This window comes from Centruroides sculpturatus, unplaced genomic scaffold, assembly GCF_000671375.1.
Source record: "Centruroides sculpturatus isolate CEXI.00-Female unplaced genomic scaffold, Cexi_2.0 scaffold49, whole genome shotgun sequence".
NCBI classification, from domain to species: Eukaryota; Metazoa; Arthropoda; class Arachnida; order Scorpiones; family Buthidae; genus Centruroides; species Centruroides sculpturatus.
In genome coordinates, this window is record NW_019384317.1 from 693,723 (window position 1) to 715,544 (window position 21,822).

At 28.4% G+C, this 21,822-nt stretch overlaps 1 protein-coding gene across 3 annotated transcripts; it reads right to left on the reverse strand.

Moving 5' to 3' along the window:
* Nucleotides 1-1,965: 1,965 nt before the first annotated feature.
* Nucleotides 1,966-19,957, reverse strand: LOC111623926. Of its 3 annotated transcripts, none has more exons than XM_023366670.1 (6): nt 18,659-18,908; nt 17,479-17,540; nt 8,376-8,448; nt 6,970-7,059; nt 4,142-4,339; nt 1,966-4,074 (listed from the first exon to the last, which is right to left on the reverse strand). In XM_023366670.1, the coding sequence occupies exons 2-6, from the start codon at nt 17,527-17,529 to the stop codon at nt 2,039-2,041; spliced, it is 2,448 nt and encodes an 815-aa protein (XP_023222438.1). In that variant the 5' UTR covers nt 17,530-17,540; nt 18,659-18,908; the 3' UTR covers nt 1,966-2,038. The 3 variants fall into 3 exon arrangements, with proteins under 3 accessions (XP_023222438.1, XP_023222446.1, XP_023222432.1); XM_023366664.1 differs by lacking the exon at nt 18,659-18,908 and adding an exon at nt 19,689-19,956 and having other exon boundaries at nt 1,967-4,074; XM_023366678.1 differs by lacking the exons at nt 17,479-17,540; nt 18,659-18,908 and adding an exon at nt 19,689-19,957.
* Nucleotides 19,958-21,822: the final 1,865 nt, after the last annotated feature.

The following is a 21,822-nucleotide window of genomic DNA, read 5'->3' on the forward strand; positions in this document are numbered from 1 at the left end:
AAAGAAAGACGAAAATAAAATTTACATTTAGTTTTTAAGATTTTATATTACTAACGCATAAACTTAATTTTATCATTTCAAAATAACATCGTTAATTTAATTTGCTAACAGAAATGTAATATTTGAACAGAATGAAAACGTTTGCAAATAAAATAACCGTAAATAATTATAAATTGTATGTATGATTAAATTAATTTTTACAATTCATTATTTTATTTTCATCTAAAAACACATTAATTACTATTTCCTTACGCTTGACTGATTGATTGTATATATTGATTGTATGTTGATATTGATTATATAGTTTATATATTGATTATATCTTGTATTTATTTAAAACAAAAACAAGCGTAAATCATATATTAAATAAACGATTATTGAAATACAATAAATGCTTTATCAGTAATTTTTTACAAAAAGTTTTCTAAATGGAAAAACAGGAAGGGAAAAATATATACTTAAGGAAAAACATCATTTTTACTTTCTTGGTTGCTATATATAACAGAGGGAAAGTACGGCTATCGGTCGAAAAATGACCCCCAGATTTTAAAATTTTTGGATTCTGGAAATCTTGGAAAAGTCGAGAAAGGTGTATGTTTTCTGTATGTATGGATGTTAGCGTGAGTTTGTGTATGTGAAAGTGCAAGAGTTTGTTTATCCATTTTTAAACTTAATAATTCTTGTGCTTTTTGTTGAAATTTTCTGACATTTTGCAGGATGGTTTTATATTAAGGGCATTGATGCTATTAAATTTTGTTCGTTAAAAGTCGAGGAGGTGGGAGATGGGCGATCATATCTCGAGTGGGTTTGGACTTGAATATTTTACTCGTTATTAGCTCATTTCTAAAACTCATAACTTTCCTTAATTAAAATTAATTAAACTTCTTGTCATTTTATAATAATTAATAATATAAAAATCCCAACTGTGGCTCATCTGTTATAAGTTGTTAAATAAAAACTCATAATACACGGCGCCACACACAATTTTAAGTTTATTGCTGGAGAAAGTTATGCAACTCGTTGCTGGAATTATTTTTTAAAATATTAACCTACTTTATACTTTATATTTCTTTTAAACCAATTTTATTTTAGAATCTTCTTTTAGTGCTAGAAGATTTATAGTAACATTGGTTCCGTCGATTAATAAAAAATCCTTGAGATAGAGCTGTCATTAATTAATAGTAAGGGAACTTGAAAGAAGTGGATGTTTTTTAAACAACATGACACCGTCAATTATTGTCGGAAACGACTAACAAAGAGCAAAGTCCGTTAATTTTATTATTACATGTTAGTAATGAAAAACGAACTCTTATCTTGAAGTGAATTGATGCCACAAAGTGAAGTTTCAACAATTCCGTGGGTAGGAAGAATGGAAATTCACGCACTTTTGAAAGACCAGAAACCAGAGCTGAATAATAACGATTCTACAGATAATAGCAATATTGTGTAGTATTCACTCGACTTAAATCTAGCATGAACACTTCTTTCGAGAAATAAACCGGGGGGGGTCGTATTTTGGGGTAGGAGTTCGAAGTGATGCTTTTCCTGTATACGTAAAGTAAACTGAAACGGCTTTGTTAAGCATTACACGTATAAATTCAGTTGTACAGTAATTTGTGTCACGCTATACTTTTATGATCTTATGGGCAATTCAAAACTATTTTCACTTATACGTTTATCTCACATATACAATATTTTCCCAGTTCCTTGAAAAACGTATAAACGGGGTTGAACTGTATATTTACAATAATTTGTATTAAAAATCAATATTAAAGTATTTTAATTTGTTACATTTTGTATGATTATACAGGCAAAGAAACTATAGAATAAAATTATTTAATTTCTTTGTTTCTTATCTTATTAAGAAAATTAATTTCAAATATTTGTTTTTTCACTTTTATTTTTATCCTATCGATTACATTTTACTAAATTTTTATGAATAATGAACATTTTATTATTTATTTTCTAACAAATACAAATATTTGAATTAAAGATTAATAATTTTTGCATATGAAAGAATCGTTAAAACAATGAAAATTTATAAAATAGAAACGATTTCATCTCCATTCAGTTGCAATTTGTAATGCTTAGGAGGGTTTATTTCCCAGTTGAAATAAGAATTCAATAAATTTTTCCACGAAGGATATTTATTAAATATTCCAATTTGATTTTCAGAAATAAATAATATCATTTGTTGTACTATTTCTAAGTCAAAAGTTTCTGGAAATTGAATTCTTAATCTTTCCATATCTATTTTAAAAGGAGGTTTGTTATCTTCTCTTAAACCGAAATAAACTAAGCTGACAATTTCTTCTTCTCTGTAGATTCCATCAGAAAGAAAATTTCTGGATATTTTGTTAAAGGAATCAAAACTCTCAAACATGTCAATAACTAATTCTGCTGAAGTATTAACAGCTGATATTGAAGCTTCGAATAAACTTCTTAAGTCTAAGAATAAATTCTTATATTCATCGATGTAATAGGGACATACGGACGATCGAAAAAACACATGCGTAATAGATTCACTTGAATTAATTATTTTTAACATATCGTTTTCTATGTAATCCCACTTCTTTATATTTGGTGGAACAATTATTGTTAGAAGTGTAGGCTTGCCATATCTCAAAATATCTTTTAGAGTTGCTATAGAATCCCAAATGATATTGAAACTATAATTATTTCTTAATAAACAAAAAGCTTTGAAACGTTCTTCTGTAATCTTCTTTCTACATAAATGAAACATTTCCATTTCTCCAGGAAATTGTATTACTTTTTTTATTTCGCTTATCATCATAAAATCTCTCTCTAATCTATCAAAGTCCCAATACGTTTTCATTCCGTATATGAAATTATTTCGTTGGCGTAAAATTAAATATTTCTTAATAACAGTATTTCCGTATATAAAACCAGAATTCCCTCTTTTCTTATATTCTAAGTAAAATATGTGAAAAACACTCAAAAATTCCAGTAAGTAATGATGAAAAGGAGACATTGCAGTGTCATCCGATTGTATCGTAAGAGGAATAATATTTAAGTTAGAAACGATTTCATATTCTTCTTCATTTTGAAATTCTTTCATTATATCTTCTATTGGTATAAAATTTCTACTATTATTTAAATTTCTAAAAGCTAATTCTCCTAAACGAGTCAAAATGACTTCACCTTTCAAAAATGTGCCTCTCTTTAAAATTGAGCTATATCCATATTTTGTCCAAAATTTTTGAATTAACGTATTAAACATTTGGATATATAACGTTGTAATCGTGATATCTATATCACTATGTAAATATAAGTAATGATAACAAAATATATTCATCATTAATGGACATTTCATTAATTGAGGAAGGAACATAATATGATCCAAATCTGTTTTCAATTTCTCTTTCCTTTCCAAATCGTCCGTTAATGTAGAATCTATATACTTTTTCTGGTTTTCTTTTGACAAACCAACCAACGAAAAATGCCAATCAAATCTACCTTTAATATTCGTAGCTGCTTTAATAGTACTGGTGAGTAAAATTGTTATGTTTAGTGAATTTAAATATGAGTTCATGAAATCCAAAAGAACGCCTTTTTGTTTCATTTCTTCATAACCATCTAATAAAATAAAAAAATTGAGATGAGATTTTCTGAAACCATCAATTAGCCTCTTGTCTTTATTTCCAAATATCGTTTCGACAATCATTTCAGGTATTGTTCTAGAGTTTAAATCTCGTAATGATATAACTACCACTAAATCATAGCTAGATAAATAATGAGAAGCGCAATTAATAGACCACATACATGCTATTTTCCTAATCAATGAAGATTTTCCAAAGTAAGGATTACCCGTAATGAGTATAGAATGTTTTGTTTTATGCACACTTTGCACAAGATACAAAGCATCTTCTAGCAAAATATTTTCATCTCTTTTCGAATTTTCTAACATTTTATCTTCAATAACTTTAAGTTGAAAAATATATTTCTTAAGAGGAATATCAGAGTTCGAGTTGTACCATAGATTAAACGGCTGATAAGAATGGCTATTTTGATATTTTTCTTTCAGTGCTTGAACATTTCTCAAAAAATCCGTATCTGAAAGTAATTTAGAATGAAATTTGAAAATGGAAAGTAATTTAAAATGAAGAAAATAATTTTTTACCTCTAATTTCTGGAGGGACAATATATAAATAAATACACCAGGATAGAAAGATGATAGTTAATGCTAATATTCCGGCAACATAAACTAATTTTGTAGAAAGTACATAAGGTATTATTGAATTATCGATATTCTTATGTTTTCTCTTTTGTTTACTTCTATTCGTATCAATATCGTCATTATAAAGAGCAGAAGGAACCGCTGAATTAAAAATAAAATTATATTATATTTACAAATTTAAAGAAAGAATAAGGTAAAAAAATAGGTATATTTTAATGTTGTTTATATTATAAATTTATGAATTTATTTATGTTCATTAAAATATTAATCCAAATTATTTATATATAAATTTTTAAAATATATCTATACATATTATATAATTACAACATAAACAAAAACAACTGTGACTTGAAAATACAGTAATACCTCGACTTACGTGATTTTCAAATCTCGTCGATTCGTCTTTTGTTTCAGCGCCACGCAACTCTTGATTACTCACTCCCCCACACTATTGTTCAGCTTACATGTTCGGACGTGTCGCGTGGAATCGACATATAGATACTAGGGTTTTTGAAACGGGATTCCGGGATCCCGGGATCCCGGTTGTTTTTTTAAACCGGGAAATATCCCGGGAAATTTTTCTTATCCCGGGAAATCCCGCAAATTCCTTAAAAATTCACTTTTTTTCTTATTTTGTGTTAAGGTTGAGGAGTTTTGCAAATAGAAAGCATAATTAACTCATTCACTGCCAGAATACATTTGTATTTATTAATTTTAAACCTACCTATTAGTTTTTTTAAATTTTTGCTCGTTATAGCATGTCACAAATGGTCAATAATCAATATATAGCTTATTTGTGGCATGACTATAAAAATTCTTTACTTGTCGGAACCTGTAATATCTGGAATAATTGTGCTTACGCTGTCTTGAGTTTTAACCATGCCCAGTAGCTTCAATAAATGCCTGACGCCAGATTGTGCAAATTGGGCAAGGATACAAACGAGTACAAAGTCTGCAAGTATGAAGTTTTTCTTCATAAACCTGATTATTAAAGCCAAATGAATTGCCGAATTATCGAGCTCTAAGCTTGATGCCGCTATTAAAGCAGCCAAGGTAGACAAATCAAGAATACTAGAGAGCGAAAGAAGTACTACAATCTCGAAAACGAACTCGAAAGCTTCCAGGCTACAGGTGAAAAAACACATAATATCTGTCTTCTCTTAAATGCATTAAACACTATTCCAATCACATCAATTGAATCGGAAAGGGCATTCTCGGTGGCAAGACTTTTCATTACTAAAATAAGAATTAGAGTGAGTTATCGGAGTATTGACCATCTTTGCTTTTTAAAATCTTATAAAAGTTTGCAATATTTTGTATTATATTTTATTTAAAAAACGAAAATTACCTTCTAAATTAGAAGTTCATTTTTTTAATTTTTAACTCAATTCAAAAAATTTTTTTTTGTTGTTGTTGTATGCAGTTTCCAGCAAACTTTAATTAATTTTTTTCTATTTGTGAAAATTTCTACGTTATTTAAAGGTAATTTTTATTATAGGCCTATAGACCTAACACAGCATTATTAATATGATTTTGGAGGTTACAAAACTTTAAAATTACTTTAAAAAATGGAAAATAATTATATCATTTGATTTCAAGATATTTTGTATACCTTAAAAATAATTAATTCTATCCCGGGATTTCCCGGGAAACAGTTCACTTTTATCCCGGGATCCCGGGACAAGCAAAATACCGGGAAATGAGAAACCCTAATAGATACAATTTATTTTGTGTTATTTATTTCTGTGTTTGTTATATCTACGGAGACTCGAGAGACTCTATGTGGTGATTTCTTGTAACCGTGAACGAATCAAATGACGAGATAAGATTAACGAGAACATTTATTAGATTATATACATCCGACTTGGATTTTACACAAATTGCGAAATTATACCCCGACTTACGCGAATTCGACTTACGCGGTTATCGCTCGGTCCCACCTATCGCGTAAGTTCGGGGTATTACTGTATATAAAATATGAGTTTATAAATATTGGATTTCAGAAATAACTTATAGAATTTTAATAGAATTATTCTTATCTAAAAATATAATGTAATTTTCCAAAGATATATGAACCGTTTGAAAATGAGAAATGCAAAATTAGAATTGTTATAATGACGGTGTTTTGCGTTTGATCACATTTGAACGTCATTTTAAACGTCATAATTATCGAGTCAAATTTTCAATCCATAATGTAGTTGAATATGAATAATTTTTAAAAGTTGTAGATCATCCGATAACGAAATTCTAGTTTTAAAAGTTTCATTCAATTAGAATTTTAAACATTAAAGAGAATGAATTTGAATAAGCTAAAATCGGTCATTAAGCAATTTTTGCATTATATCTTAATAAATTCAGCAATTATTTAATTATTTATTTGCAAAGTAGTGAGATAAATCTACTTCAAGAAACTCAAAATTATCCAATCCTAATAAATTATAATGATTCAATTTAGTTATATTTTCCAAGCAAAATAAAAAAATATAAAATCAAAATTGTAATCTTTTTATCGTAATATTAAATAAATAGTTATCATTAATTAAAAAAATTATTTTACAGTGACGCGTTATCCTTTTGGCAAAATGAGGAATTGTCTGGAACCCTAAACCAATCTTTTATAAGAAAATATTCCCCAAAAATTTCCCCAAAGAAAAATGTCTGAAGTAAACACTGAACATGGACGTCGTAATTCAAATTCGTCTGGGTCTCATAAAGTTATAACGCGCTACTGTTATTTTAATTTCAAAAAAGATGTTGAAATACATGCTTACCTTTTCTATGTCGAACATTGATATAATTAGTAACATATCTAGGACCGATTTGACCACCTTCAAACTTTTGTACTTTTACTTTAGGAGGCTCTAGTAAGAGAAATATTAAAATTAGAATGTAAAATTGTTTACAACTTTACATCAATATGTTTATTTCCTACTTGTAATATTAAAAAAACTATTAATTGGATAGTAAAAAATTATGTTTTATTAAAAATATGAATACATTTTAAAAACACGTAAATAAATATTTGCACGTGCATGTGTTTGTGTATCTTTATAGTTACACAAACACATGCAAACATTTTCTACGAAATTTTTTAGCCACCCGTAAACTTGCTTATGACAAGGCGGCTGTTTGTTGAACCTAAGGCGGAATTCGCATTGCGCTTCAAGAATAAATACAGCACACCAAAAGACTTCTCCTGTGGCGTCGCTATTTTCCTATAAATAAGAATCAGCGTGTCTGTGGCATTGAATGGAATTTCTAGACATGTCTTTAAAACTTTAAACTTTCTTCTATCCAGTGATGTGCAGTATGTGCTTCCATTCCTTACAGTTTATTTGAAATAAAAATCCAAAATCTGCTCCATCGTTTTGAATCATCCTGTATAAAGATCTTTCGATCTAATTTCGATGAACAGTATAATTAACAACACAACTAATATTTATCTAAATAAATTTTATAAAAAAAATAACTATTTTTTTTAATATTTGTATTTCAGAGCTAGAGTTGGGAATTGGGGAAAATGTCAACTTTTTAAAATTATTTTATCAATATTTACATAATGAAAAAATAGAGCGCAATAGTTTATTCTATCAAAATTTATTTTAAAAAAAAGACATCAGAAAACGTTAATATTGGGAATAAAGTAATTTTTGAAAACATTTATGAAAATAACAACATTCATATTTGGTAAATTAAAAATTTCTACAAGTAAAAGAAAAATTTCATTATTTGGAAGCTTTTTGAGATATGATTTCCCCCTTAATATCTCCCAAACCAATAGTTCGATTTTCCTGAAAATTTCTGACTAAATTTTCCCTAATACACAAATCTCTCTGCAAAATTTCTGAAATTTCGACAAAAGGCACAGGATTTATTAAATTTTAAACTTGGGCGATAAAATATCATGTCACACTCGCTAACATCCATACATACAGAAAAACCTCCAACATTTTTAAAAATTTCTTGACGTTTCAAGTTTCCCGAGTCCAAAAATATTAAAATCTTTGTGGGGCATATTTTGATCCATCGCCATACTTTTTTTCTATGTTGTGGAACAGTGGAAAAATAATATTAGTTTAAAAACTTTTAATATTTAAGATTATTGTATTTTGTATATTAGAAAAGTTGTATTCTATTACATTAATATATTTAAAATTAATGTGAAATAAATTATTACCGTTCTGTTGTTCTGTTGTGTTACGTTGATTCAGTGCCTCTGAATCTGACATTAGCTCCAACATTGTATTATCCTATAAAAATATTTCAGCAATTCTGTTAAATTTCCAAAATATGAGCTTCAGTTTATTAAAAGAAAAATAATTTATATAATAATTGATTTAATGGTGTTAATTATATAGAGAACCGATTCAAATTATTGCATATAATTATAAGAGTAAACTGCCTTCTATAAAACTTATATTCGGCAGTAAACTTTCTTCTATTCTTCTCTGGTGTTCAAGAGTCCAGATTATAAATTTTCTTCTTCAGTATTATTGTTTTATAGCTGGCAGTTTTATTTTGTAATAGAATTTACGTCATCCGAAATGCATTTGCCGAATAATCAATAAAAAATTTTGATGGAAAGGTTTGTCAACAGTTGTTTCGTTTATCTAGACACTTGAACACAGGAGAGGAATAGAGGAAAGTTTACTACCGAATATAAGTTTTTATAGAAGGCAGTTTACCCTTATAGTTAAATGCAATTAATTGTAATTAAATTAATTGTAATTCGTTTTAAAGTTTTCACAGTATAATTATATAAAACTATATTTAACACTTTACTTTTAATTTTGAAAATTATTATAAAAATTTGCTTGGTTAGATTAAAAAAAAATAATAAAAATTCTTTATTAAATTGTTCTGTTATAAATACTAATTAAAAAATTGTTTAGTTAAACGCGTATTACTTTTACATACTAGGTAATGGAAAAAGAGAATACAATCTTATTAAGAATGTTAAAATAATAAACAATAGGTTAAAAATATAAATTATCTGATAACATTCTGTTGTATATATGTTTATTACTTTTAGTTTTTGTTAAATGTGCGTGTGTTAAATGTCAAAGTTTTTTTTATTTGTTCTGACAACATATTTTGTAAAAGTTACTCATCAACCAGTGTGAGATCCAGCCTGGGGTACAGGGTAGTTTGTTACGCCTGTATCACTTAATAGGCAGCTAGTTGGTGAAACTAGTCTCATACGTCCACAAGAATGGCTTTCCTATTTAATAGGAAATCGAGTAGTGGAGGGTCTTATAGTTAAAGTAGAATTTAGAGCGGAAGTTGGTGATGGCGAATTCACCTTCTTCCTTATGTCAGGGTCCCGACACCAGTTTATCTACTTGCGTAACGCGGATAAACACGCGTGAAATTTATGCCGTAGATCTGATTCAGAGATTCGACACGAGACATCTCTTAACAAAATATATATATAGTTTAATAAACAAAATAAACAATTACAAATACAGAATAAGAAATAATCTAATAATCCCAACAGTCAATCAAAGAACTAATGATCAAATCAATCGCGACAGGAGGAAAATCTATTCTTAGTCTATACCGAGTCGAGAGAGAAATGTATTCTCAAACTATACATTTACGAGAGAGAGAGAGCTCACAATTTAGTCTTAAACATACGACCTGTTTCCTTGGCAGTGTCGTCTTCTTTTTCGTGAAGGTACTTCATTGATAACTTAGGAGTAACTTGTTAGGGAATGACGAGGCGTTGGTCTGCTGGCATATCTGTGTGGAGTCCTTTCACTCTCCAATCTACGGACGAACTCTTACGGGCGATGTGGAGCCAATATGGGAGACGTCTCTCCTCTCTGAGATTTTCTGACGAACTCCCCGAATTCGGCTAAAGTTCGCCGATATCTTCCCATTTACGACCAATCATTGTATTCGGATTTTCCCACGTGGACGGATGGGAAGAGGTAGGAATGAGGGGTAAACAGTTCCCATCGAAGCGAGATTTTTAGCAGATAAGGGAAAAACAGAGGATTCTCATACTTCCGTCAAAGAAAGTGACTCTCCTAGCTGTTTTCCCACGCTAGAAAAACGCTATTTTTCCATCAAAATGGAAGAATATTTTTCGGGAAAGATTTTACTTTCCTTTTAAATTATTATTTTAGACTCGGGGGATATTCGGATTTCACTCCAGTCAAGAGAACAAATTCTTATTCCTGCATAGTATAATATATACTTGAAAGTATTTAAAACAAAGGAATCAATGAATAGACCATGCCAAGTTTCTTTCAGGTCAATGAATAGGCTACTGTGAAATATCGGTGTTATCCAAACTTGAAGTAAGTTGATGATGAAGAAGATCTAATGTATTAATCGCAGCAATATTATTACAGAATGGATATTACATTTATCTTATAGAATAATATATATAAATTTCTATTGTAACTTTTATCTTTAATATGTATAAAACATTTAATAGTAACACTAATCTGTGATATTCACAGCAACCAATAGGTAGAAGTTTTAAGAGTAATTTTAGCACGCAAACGTAGTCTATGCCAGAAATTTCATATTATGTACCCTTTTTATTTTTTAAACGTATATATTTTCGAAAATTAATCGTTTATAATTGTGTCCATTAGAAAAGTGCTAAATTATTATAGAGGGGGTGCACGTGACGTCACACGACTCCGATTAAGAAGCGCGCGCCATATTGGTTGCTATTGGTTTTGTTGTCGACCTCGATATTGTCATCTAACTCATATTTTTTCAATTTTAATTTATTATGATATTACACTACCAACTGAACTGCTTATAGTTAGAACTAAAGATTCTGTAACAAACAATTGAAAAAATTGTCACCATTTGTTGTGCTCTAATAAACTTATCAAACAGTGTAGTTCCATTTGATTAATATAATTTTAATTTGTTATAAAATAATTTGTTATTCGGGGGTGAAAATCTTTTGTCGACTGAAGTTCTAATAATATGTAAAATAAATAAATAAATTTTGATTATTAGTCAAATGAATTACAATATTTATTCAATACTGTAATACTTTCTGAGTTTTCATTTTTTTGCTTAAAAGTTAGTTTTACATCAAACTAAACAATTTGCTGTACAGTAAAGTATTTTATTCTATAAAATTTATACATTTTCTGAATCTTTTCGTGTGAGTAGAGCTGGCTGGGAAGAAAATTTTTTTACAATTAGCTCTGGTAAAATACAGTGAAAACTGGCGGAGTCTCCATATCTGCTCTACACACACTTTTCATAACAGAAGCAGTTATTCTACCTGATCTATGCACAAACCACAGCTTGCTTCTACTCTGTGCTAGTGTGTTTTCTTTAATAAAATCAATTTCTTCATTTGTCAGATGCAAAGTTTCAAATACTGTTCTGAGTGATTTAACAGCTGATCCCAGGGTAAGGCAGCTTTTTTGGCATCAAATGGAGATGTAAATGGGTTCTTATGGAAAGATGAATAGGCATGGTTTGTAAAAGAATTAGAGTAACCTGGCATCACTGACAAAATTGCAGCAGTTGGATTATGAACAGAATTTTTTTTCAAAAACTGTTCAAATTCTCTTTTACTAGGTTTGTTTATACAAGTATTCCAAGTTTTATCACTTGACAAATAAGGTTTTTGTATATTTTTTCTTTAAGGCATTGCCGTTTGCTTGCAGTTGCAGCTGGCGTAAAGTTTATTTTTCGTAGTGGTTTGTAACCACAACCACATGTGGCACAATCCAATTATTTGGTCGGTCAGTACATGTCTGGGAGCTCCTTATTTTAATTCCTTCTGCAATGGCAAAAAGAATAGCACCAACACGAGAGCAGGAGGAAGATTGTCCAGCTATGCAATTGCAATGCCCAGTTATCACCTCTTCATTTTTCTTAGCTAAAACCCACACTACTAAAGCTGGCTACTAAAGCTGGCTGCCGTAGATTTTGTGAGTGATTAACCTGTGTACAAAAACAATGTAAGAAACTGTGCTATTTACTTCTAATAATATATTTAAACAATAACAGGTTATTAAATCACACTTCTAGCCTACAACATAAATTAAGACTAATTAGCCTAATAAACCCTCCAATTTATTATAGCCACATTTATCATATCAGGGACTGACTGGAGCAAAATAGACTAAACTTTTACAAAAAAAAAGAAAAAAAATAGCCTTTAATTAACCACAATCAAATTTTTAGTAGAATGCATTCCAAGCATCTCTGTATGGATGTATTAGGCTGATGTGGGGACTTTGTGCCTGAAATATGCTGATGAGATGCTTGAAATGCCTTCTACTAAAAATTTGATTGTGGTTAATTAAAGGCTATTTTTTTTGTAAAACTTTAGTCTATTTTGGTCCAGTCAGTCCCTGATATGATAAATATGGCAATAATAAATAGGAGGATTTATTAGGCTAATTAATTTAATCTTAATAATAGGTTGTTAGACTTGCACAACACAAAACCATGGGGACAAAAGAAAAAAATTTGATGGTAATTATAAATACAACTTAATCAACTTAAAATGTGACTAAATATAAAATTAAATTCATCTTTATATAACGCAGTTTATGTTATGAGAAATGGAAAGCCTGAAATGAAGATACTTACCTTTCCTACAAGCACAATTAAATCATTACGGACGGATCTTGATAAAATTTCTCGATGAATAAATCCGCTTGTCAAATAATTATGGGCATCGAGTGATTTGTATGCCTTCATCTGATCTAGTGTGACAGCGTTAGTTGTTAAAACTAAATAATTTACTATGTCTCCATGTTCTATAGTGGCCACGTGGTTAAATCGTTAGATGAAAAATCCGTTGGTTTCATTTTGTATGGATCCCATTCAGTAAAAGAAATTTTTTTCTTTATATTCTATCAAATCATTATATTTTAAATCGGCTGCATAGCCAGGTAAGATGCCCTTCTTCCACGTTGACATAATAAGCGAACGAGCAAGGTAACGTCAAATCAGCAACCAATATGGCGGACGATTGTTTTGGTGGGCGGAGCGATGACGTTATATTACGTGACTGCACCCCCTCTGTAGGGAATTTTTAAGTAATTATTCTGTTCTCAAAATGAAAACAATCAGTTTCTTTATATCTCTAACTGCATTACTATTTAAAAAACTCCATCATAACTTTAAAATGCAGTCTATTTTGCACCCTTATCTAACGTTTTCGGTCAGATTCACAGACCTTCTTCAGGATCGAACTATCAGATTTCAAATTTGAAAACGGAAATTCCAGAATGCACGTTCTATAATCTTCTCAATTTTGCATGCTCATTATTATAATTTTAATGTCGCCTCTTTCCACGCCGATGTTATGTTGTTTGATTCACGGAAAACGTTAGATAAGGGTGCAAAATAGACTGCATTTTAAAGGTATGGTGGAGTTTTTTAATCAGTTTCTTGTTTAAACTTATTAAATGCGCTATAAAATTTTTATGAAAAATTCGAAGTACTTCTATTCAAGATCAAGCATCATTTTAGAGTTTTATCTATATTGTTGAGCAGCAATCCGGATATAACAAATTTCCATTCCTTATCTAAGAGTGCGACAAAAGTTCATAATCTCGTCATTGGGCCCAGAAGGCTGGCCATCTGGAAAAAATTGGTCTTTTACTTAACTCGATAAACATAGAATCGTTCAGCTGCCCTCTTTAAAGTAATCCAGTTTCCTCCTTCGTTTTAAGCTTCAGATGATGAAACATTTGTCAAGAGTTAAAATAAAAAAGGAAGCTCTATAGGTCAGAAATTTACAGCTCTTACATAAGAAAAATTGAAAGATGATATAGTGTACCTGTATCGAGCCGTTGTTCCTCTATCTCGTAAGAGGATTCATTTTTCTTGTACCAATAGCATGTGCTTTGATAATTAATAAATCTACCATGAACCACTGTCCTGATTATTGTTACGTCAAAGGAATGTGATTTCATTACATAAGGTTTGCTAAATAAACCTAGAAAATCGCAATAGTGATAATACAGATACCCTTAGACTAATTTAACGCAATTGATTCCTCGATGCTACCGCGCATATGAAAATCGTGTTAATCAAATACAGTGGTATTGTATTGTACCTCGGAACTTGACCAAATAATCACCAGCCGCTGAAACAAATTTTCGATAATAACAAATATTTTAATTTTAATTTTGTCATCCATAAAAAAAGTATTTTATGATAAAAATGAGTAATTAATTTAAAAATAAAATAAAACCTTAGAGCTATCTACGTTTGTCAGCCAAAATTATACTCGATCCAGTTATTTTTTTCATCTAATACATACGAAACAATCATTATGTGGGTAATATACTAAGATTTGTTGGAAATTCACGAGTTCATCTGACATGTCCGACGTTTAGGAACATCTTCGCAATACACAGTACTAGTATTGTTTTTACTGTTTGTGTAGCGTTATATCCTTTACGAAACTTAAAAAGTATACAATATGACTAATATGCATTTTATCTGCAGACATTTGGATTTTACTTTTCGCAAACAAAATGTGAAGTTTTAAAATAAGATTCTAAACAAACAACACCATTTCACATTAGCAGTAATGTGTCAAATTTTACAACTATCGTAAATAAACTACATATCTATAGCAGAAATCACCTTTGGCATGAAAATAGGAAATTAACCAATACCTTATTTGCCGAAAAAATATCTACGTTTAGTAAAGACGGCTGTTAAGCCGCGTTAATTAACACTTCTGCCGCGTGTATAATGGGATTGCCGCAATTAATTTCGCGCATTAATCAAATCTTGCGTTAAGAGAGGGATACCTGTAATTATTATTACAGTACTACAATCTTTTAATTCTGCCTGATGTATTAAGAGAAATTTCACTTGCAATACGAATAAAGACCCTGAGTAAGTTATTCTTTCGAACGTGTAAATATAGACTATTAAGAAAAAAACGAACGATTTGATATCAAGAAACTTTTGTTTGATGCTACGTTTAAAAGTATTCATACAATGAATTTGTGCATATTCATTACACATTTTGTGTCCAACGCATATGCAACTGGACACAAGAAGTGTAATGGAGAATTTTGAATTGTGCAGTGAGAAACCCATAATTGTACAGTAATTAATTTGTTCGATTCTGAATTGTACAAGTATTTTTTCCTTCTGGTTAATTTAAATTTAAAATATTTATCTAAGTTCCATGGTGTACTGTAAAACCTATCCAAAACGGACCTGCCTAAACGAAAAAAAATTCCTCGTAACGGTGCGATTTTCTATGCTAAAAAGGAACCTTTTCAAAACGGAAATCTACGAAACTGGAAAAATATTCGGTACCGTGAGATTCTAGTTTATACAGGTTTTACTATATATTTTATTCAGTCCACGAAAAAAAAGTATGGAAGAAATGTTTGTAGGATTTATTATTTATAATGAATGTATAGACTACAATTAATATTTTTTATGCATCAATATCATCATTTAAATTATCAATATAATTTACAATGAGTATTTATTGTGACATCTTTACAATGCCGGACTGCAATTTTTAAACATATTTTTAATGTATTTAATTTAAAATAGAGAAAATATGTGAAAATTGTTAGAAAGCGTAAAATATCATCATTTAAATTATCAATATAATTTACAATGAGTATTTATTGTGACATCTTTACAATGCCGGACATCAATTTTTAAACATATTTTTAATGTATTTAATTTAAAATAGAGAAAATATGTGAAAATTGTTAGAAAGCGTAATGTATCTAGTTTTAGATAAAATTAGGATTGGAAGAGATGAACCAATTTCTTGGCCCCCACGTTCGCCTGACTTGACACCATTAGATTTTTATGGGGCCATGTGACAACCGTGTTGTATGCAACCAAACCTCGGTCGTTAGAAGACTTAAAAGCTAAAACAATTAATGTGATATCAGGCATTACTCTAAATCAATTAGCAAATGTTCTTGGAGAACTATAAAATCGTATTATCCTTTGTATTACTAATAATGGTGGACATGTGGAAATTTAATAAAATACAATAAAACAATAAAAAAAACATAGATGTTCTTATTTCCAATACATTCTACATAATTTCTCTATCACAAATACTAATAAAGTTATAAATTTTTAAAATTGCACACGGACTTTATGGACACCCTGTATATGCTTTCCATCTCAAATTAGTAGTGTTATGTCTCTGAACACCATACTTTTCCTGTTACAATAGAATCGTGCCGGTCACCAATCTAATTCTTTTCAGAGGAAAAATTTTGAATTGAAATAACGTGCCTTCCGGTTTGAATCGTATATAGTTAATCGGGGCCTCCTGTCCCTAAACTTTCCATATCTGGTCTAGACCTTCATTTATCTAATTCCGTTTTCGAGATTAAGGAAGGGCAGACAGACGCTTGTCTAACGATTAAGATTAAACAGTGATTGAAATTAATAAATAATTATATAAATAGTAAAATTTCTGTTATTTTCCTTCTTTTTCATTAATGTCTTTTAAAATAGTTTATTAACACAAAGTATTTTTCGGCTTGGCCAAAACAAAACAAATATTTGTGCATTAGGTAAAAATGCCTTAGAACAGGAATGGCGAACCTTTTTGTGTTCACGTGGCATATTGTAAGCATACTTATCTTTAAAGATGTTTATGCGTGCCAAAGTTTCAGACTTCGAATAACGATATTTAAAGAAATTAAACGAATACGCTTTAATTAGAATAAATGTAAAAAAGCTGATTGAAAAAAGGATGATCAGGTGATAAACCGAAAAGATGATTGAAAAAGACAGAAATCGTATGATACATTACGTGCCAGATGATTCTCCTTACGTGCCACTTTGGGCACGCGTGCCATAGGTTCGCCACCCCTGCCTTAGAATAAGGCCTGCAATGAATGCAACAAAAGTGACAACGCAAAATTTTACAAGCGTTTCGAGTTTCTTGGTAACATGAAGAAAAAATATTATACAAAAGAACTTATCAATAGAGATTTTCATGTAACATAATTTTATAACATGAAAGTTAAGCAATTAAGATTCCTTGCAGAATATATTCTAATAAAAAAATAATTAACAAGAAAAATTTAAAAATTATATGGTCAAAAATAAACTATAACATTTTAGAAATATATTTGAAATATTTTATCGTATTTTTCAAAATAATTTGTCTATATAATTTGTCATATAGATAAATTATTTTGTCTATATGTCAATTATATTACCAGTATGTAAAAATAAAAAAAATATATAAATTTTCTTATTAATTATTACTTTCAATATAAAAAATAAATATTCAAAATAAATGGTTTTAATTTATGTACCTCACTCTCTTCTGTAGGAGTGGAAATCTGTTCGTATAAATCTCCGCTCATTTTTCTTTTTTCTATTAAAAATATTTCATTTTGAAATAACGACGTTTAAACATAAATAAGACAATTTATCTAAATTATTATAAATATTTTTTTTATAATTCATATACAGTATTATAATTTCATAACAATATACAGTTATTTGTAAAATTACAGAAATTTAATAAAGACCTTAACCTTTCAGTTTTACGACTTTAAAGGGAGGAATGATAAAAGTCGTTATACGATTATAAGTGAGGCTCATCTGCTAGTTATTTATGTATTATATATAGGTCTAAATAAAATTACCATGTACAGTACAGTACATTTAAATACATAAAAACATTAAAACTTTTTAAAATGTTTTTATGTATCTAATTTAATAACATTGACATTAATTTAATAAATTTTGATGTTTTGACTGTTTGACTGATGATTATATCAATAATTTTACAGATATTGGTATTATGAATTTTTAAAAAGTGTATATGTTAAAAAAGGTAATGATATGTATTATTATTAGTTTATTTCATGATATTTTTATTATATATAAAAATTATATATTATCATAAAATAAGTTGATAAATAAATTATTCAAACTAACAAAATAAGTTAAATGTAATTCTCTTGATTTAACTCTCATTTAACTATATTTAACTTTAAAAATTCTGTAAATATAAATATAACCAGTATCTACCGTAATGAATCTGGAAATAATAATGAAGTAAAATTCGCAAATTATATTATTCACTTGGATTCGATAAAAATAATCAACTTTAAACTGGAAAAAATAAAAATATTCATTTTATGCTTTCAAATTGTTCAGATATCAGTCAATTGATAATATTCAACAATTTTATATGTTGATAAAAGCAGCTATAAATGTATGTGTAGAATATAACTAGAATATATAAAATACTGTATATTATTTTAAATATGCATTTATATAAAATATTCCTATGAAATATAGAAATTTTATTTTTAATCCGTAAAAATTCATCTTATAATTTAATTTCTCGTCAGTTTAAAATTTTTACCACGTGGTTAAAAGTTTCCTAAACACTGATCTAAGAACTGATTTTATGTGAACTTATTTCGTTAAAAATGCATAATATTTAGCATTAATTTAATAAAATTATGTACATAAACTTACCTCTTAATGGTTGTTATATTCACGTGTTTAGTTTATTCATTTACATGATGTTACATCGCGGTTAAATACTTTCGTTTTATGAGACGACAGACTAATCACATGTACTCGATGGTATGATGCAATACTTAGATAAAATTGACTTAAAATTATCTTTCAACCTCACTTTGTAATTGAATTAAACTATTGGTTAAAAACCAGAGATAAATTAAACAATTTATATTAATCGGACTATACGATTGCTTTAAATTATTATTATATAGTTATTAAAAAGAGTGAGGATATTTAATTTACATCTATATTTAATATTATATTACTCTTGTTTTAATTAAATTTTTATAGTAATTTAAAATTATAAAAAGATAATTATTGGAATAACACTTATTAAAAAACAATTTTTACAAAATTTTCTACAATCTGTAACAGCTGATTTTATTTCAGATAAGTGAAATGATTAGAGTAGGGAAGACATGAATGGGGAGACAATATATACATTTAATATAAATGTATTGTTCTCCCATTCCTGATACTTTTTATTTCTTTCTACAAATTTTATCTGTTTTTTAAGTTTAACTAATTAAAACTTAATGAATAGAAGAATTACGTAGGGCATTACAACTTATATTATTATGTTGTCATGCTTAACTCTTTTTATATAACATTTTAAAATGTATCGTTGTAATAGAAAATACATTTTTTACTTAACTATTGCATAGTTCCTATAATGACAAGTAAGATATAACATAAATGAAAGAAAATTGATCACCCGTCTCTAAGTAGGAATAAAGAATATCTGCGACCCCCAAAAAAATTAGTTAAAACATTGTTAAGATCTTATGTGTGAAAATGAATGTCCATTGAAAACTTTTTATAACATTAGTTATCTAAATGTGTTTAAATCTTCCCATTTCGATTACATATTTTTAATATTAGTAATGTACTGGATTGGATATTATTAATTGTTAAATAAATATTTAAAATGGTTAGTTTTAAAATATTATAAAATTAATGCTAATTTAATAGAGCTACTTACTTTAACCTCCTTTAGTACCTCATCGTTGATTATTCCAGAATACAGTTTTCATAATTTGTCTGATATATCGACTTTATTTAAACAATTTTATTGGATATTTTAATTAAAAACGTTCTTACAGAAGATTTTTAGTTTCATTAATTAAATTAGAAAATTAGTGCACAAAGCTAATCGTAGATTACATTTTGAAAGTAAGTTTACTGAAGCTCTCAAATTAGCCTTTCAGGAAGTTATGCAATAGCATATTTCTTTCATTAAGACCTATAGCACCATCTGTTGACAAAAGTATTAAACAAAATGTAGAGTACACTTGTTAATCCAAACTCTGCTTCATTCGAATCGGTTTTGTTCTTTATGGAGTTAAATATTTCAGTCTAAAATAAAAAGAAATAGCAAATTAATTCTTAAATTATGCCTAATTTGTAAAATTTGTATTGTACTACAGATATTATCATAAATAAATGCTATGTAGAAAATATGGAATATTATTTTTAAAAAATATATATTTGTTTTCTTTTACATTAAACTCTATTAATCAGAATGTTTTATTAATTTGAATAATCCCGTACAGTAATTAATTTTTATTGATTATTGTTAGCATTTAGACCTATAGTAAATCTACGTATAATCAAAAAGAATAATATACTTTATTATTATTTATTTTTTTATAAAAAGTAAATAACAAAAGCACTCTCAAAATTGCATATAATAATTTTTAAATATTCCTAAAGTATTTTTAAACCAAAAATTTTTTATTATATTATACTTATAATGTTAATTTCAAGAACTTCAATGCTCGAATGTAGTGATATTTTTGTAACTAGATTTAAATTTCAGTTAAATATAAATATTAATTAATAAAATAAATAAATATTTATTTGTATTAAAAACTAGAAAATTTCTACAGAAATGCACCTGTTGCTGAGAGAAAATTTATTTAAACGTAACTGACGTTTTTGACCTATTCGATAGGCCATCCTCAGGTTAATTGCGAAAAAATAACGGTGTTCTAAAAATAGAGTATATAAGGAGAATGGCCTATCGAATACCTATCGAATAGGTAGAAAACGTTAGTTACGTTTAAATAAATTTTTTCTCAGCAACTTAAGGTGCAGTTCTGTAGTCTATTATTTGCTGAATGAGTTTCGTTAGTTGCCAAGAAAATTTGATTATTTTGATAGGTCTAAGATAATTTCTTACCCTTTAACCACAAATGAATTATAGAAAATTATTCGTATGATTAAGATTGTCTTAGAAACTATCAAATAAGGATCAAAGTTTCTCGTTATCATTACATTTACTGTATCGACTATCCGAAATTTTTGTATTCGGATAGTCGATACAGTAAATGTGGAGGAGGTTAAGGCACTCTAGGTCTAGGGGACTCGGGATCGAAACCAGTGGAGCAACTATATAGAAATTTTTCGTGGGCGATATGTTCCCCATATACCTGTCCCTTACTACTCGTCTGCCTCCATTATTATTGGCCTGGCCGAATCGACGACGGAAAAAAAAAGGTATGGACAAAACCTTAGTATCCACAGGTTGCCTTGTGGACAGTAAGAGCAATGAGCACTAAAAATGAGAAAAAAAGCAACGATCATCAAACACTTCCGATAATAAATATGTTCACAGAAAGCTGTCACCGTTTTCTAAGAAAATAAAATAATAATCAGAAATCGTATTATAAAATAAAAAGTAAAATCTATATTTAACATAATCAATTAGGGGTATGCGTAAAATCTTAAATAATTGAAACGTAATATAAGTTATATAATCGATAATAACTCAGTTTTAATCTGGATGTATTAAAAATATAATAATAATCAAATGATGATTAAGTGTAATACTTTGTAAGTTTAAATTAAAATTTCTTTATGATCATTATCAAAATCGAAGAATTAAACTTAAGTTCGAACTTCTCAACTGTCGATTTTTAAAGTTATTTCTTCTCTTTTGTAAATTATTTCGGAATTAAAATGTAAAATACATTGCAGTCATCAAAATTGATTTAAGAAAATAAAAACTATTTACTTACAAAATATTTTTGTTTTATTTTCACATTTGTCACATAGTATATATAATATTTTTAAAATAGAATAATAATAATAATAAAATATCTAGCAAAGAATAG

Coding starts and splice junctions, on each gene's coding strand:
- LOC111623926 (XM_023366670.1), bottom strand. CDS start 17,529: ATGAGCGGAGATTTATACGAACAGATTTCCACTCCTACAGAAGAGAGT. Junction 4,340..6,969: donor CAATGTTCGACATAGAAAAG/GTAAGCATGTAT, acceptor TTTTTAATTCAG/CGGTTCCTTCTGCTCTTTAT. Junction 4,075..4,141: donor TGTCCCTCCAGAAATTAGAG/GTAAAAAATTAT, acceptor AATTACTTTCAG/ATACGGATTTTTTGAGAAAT.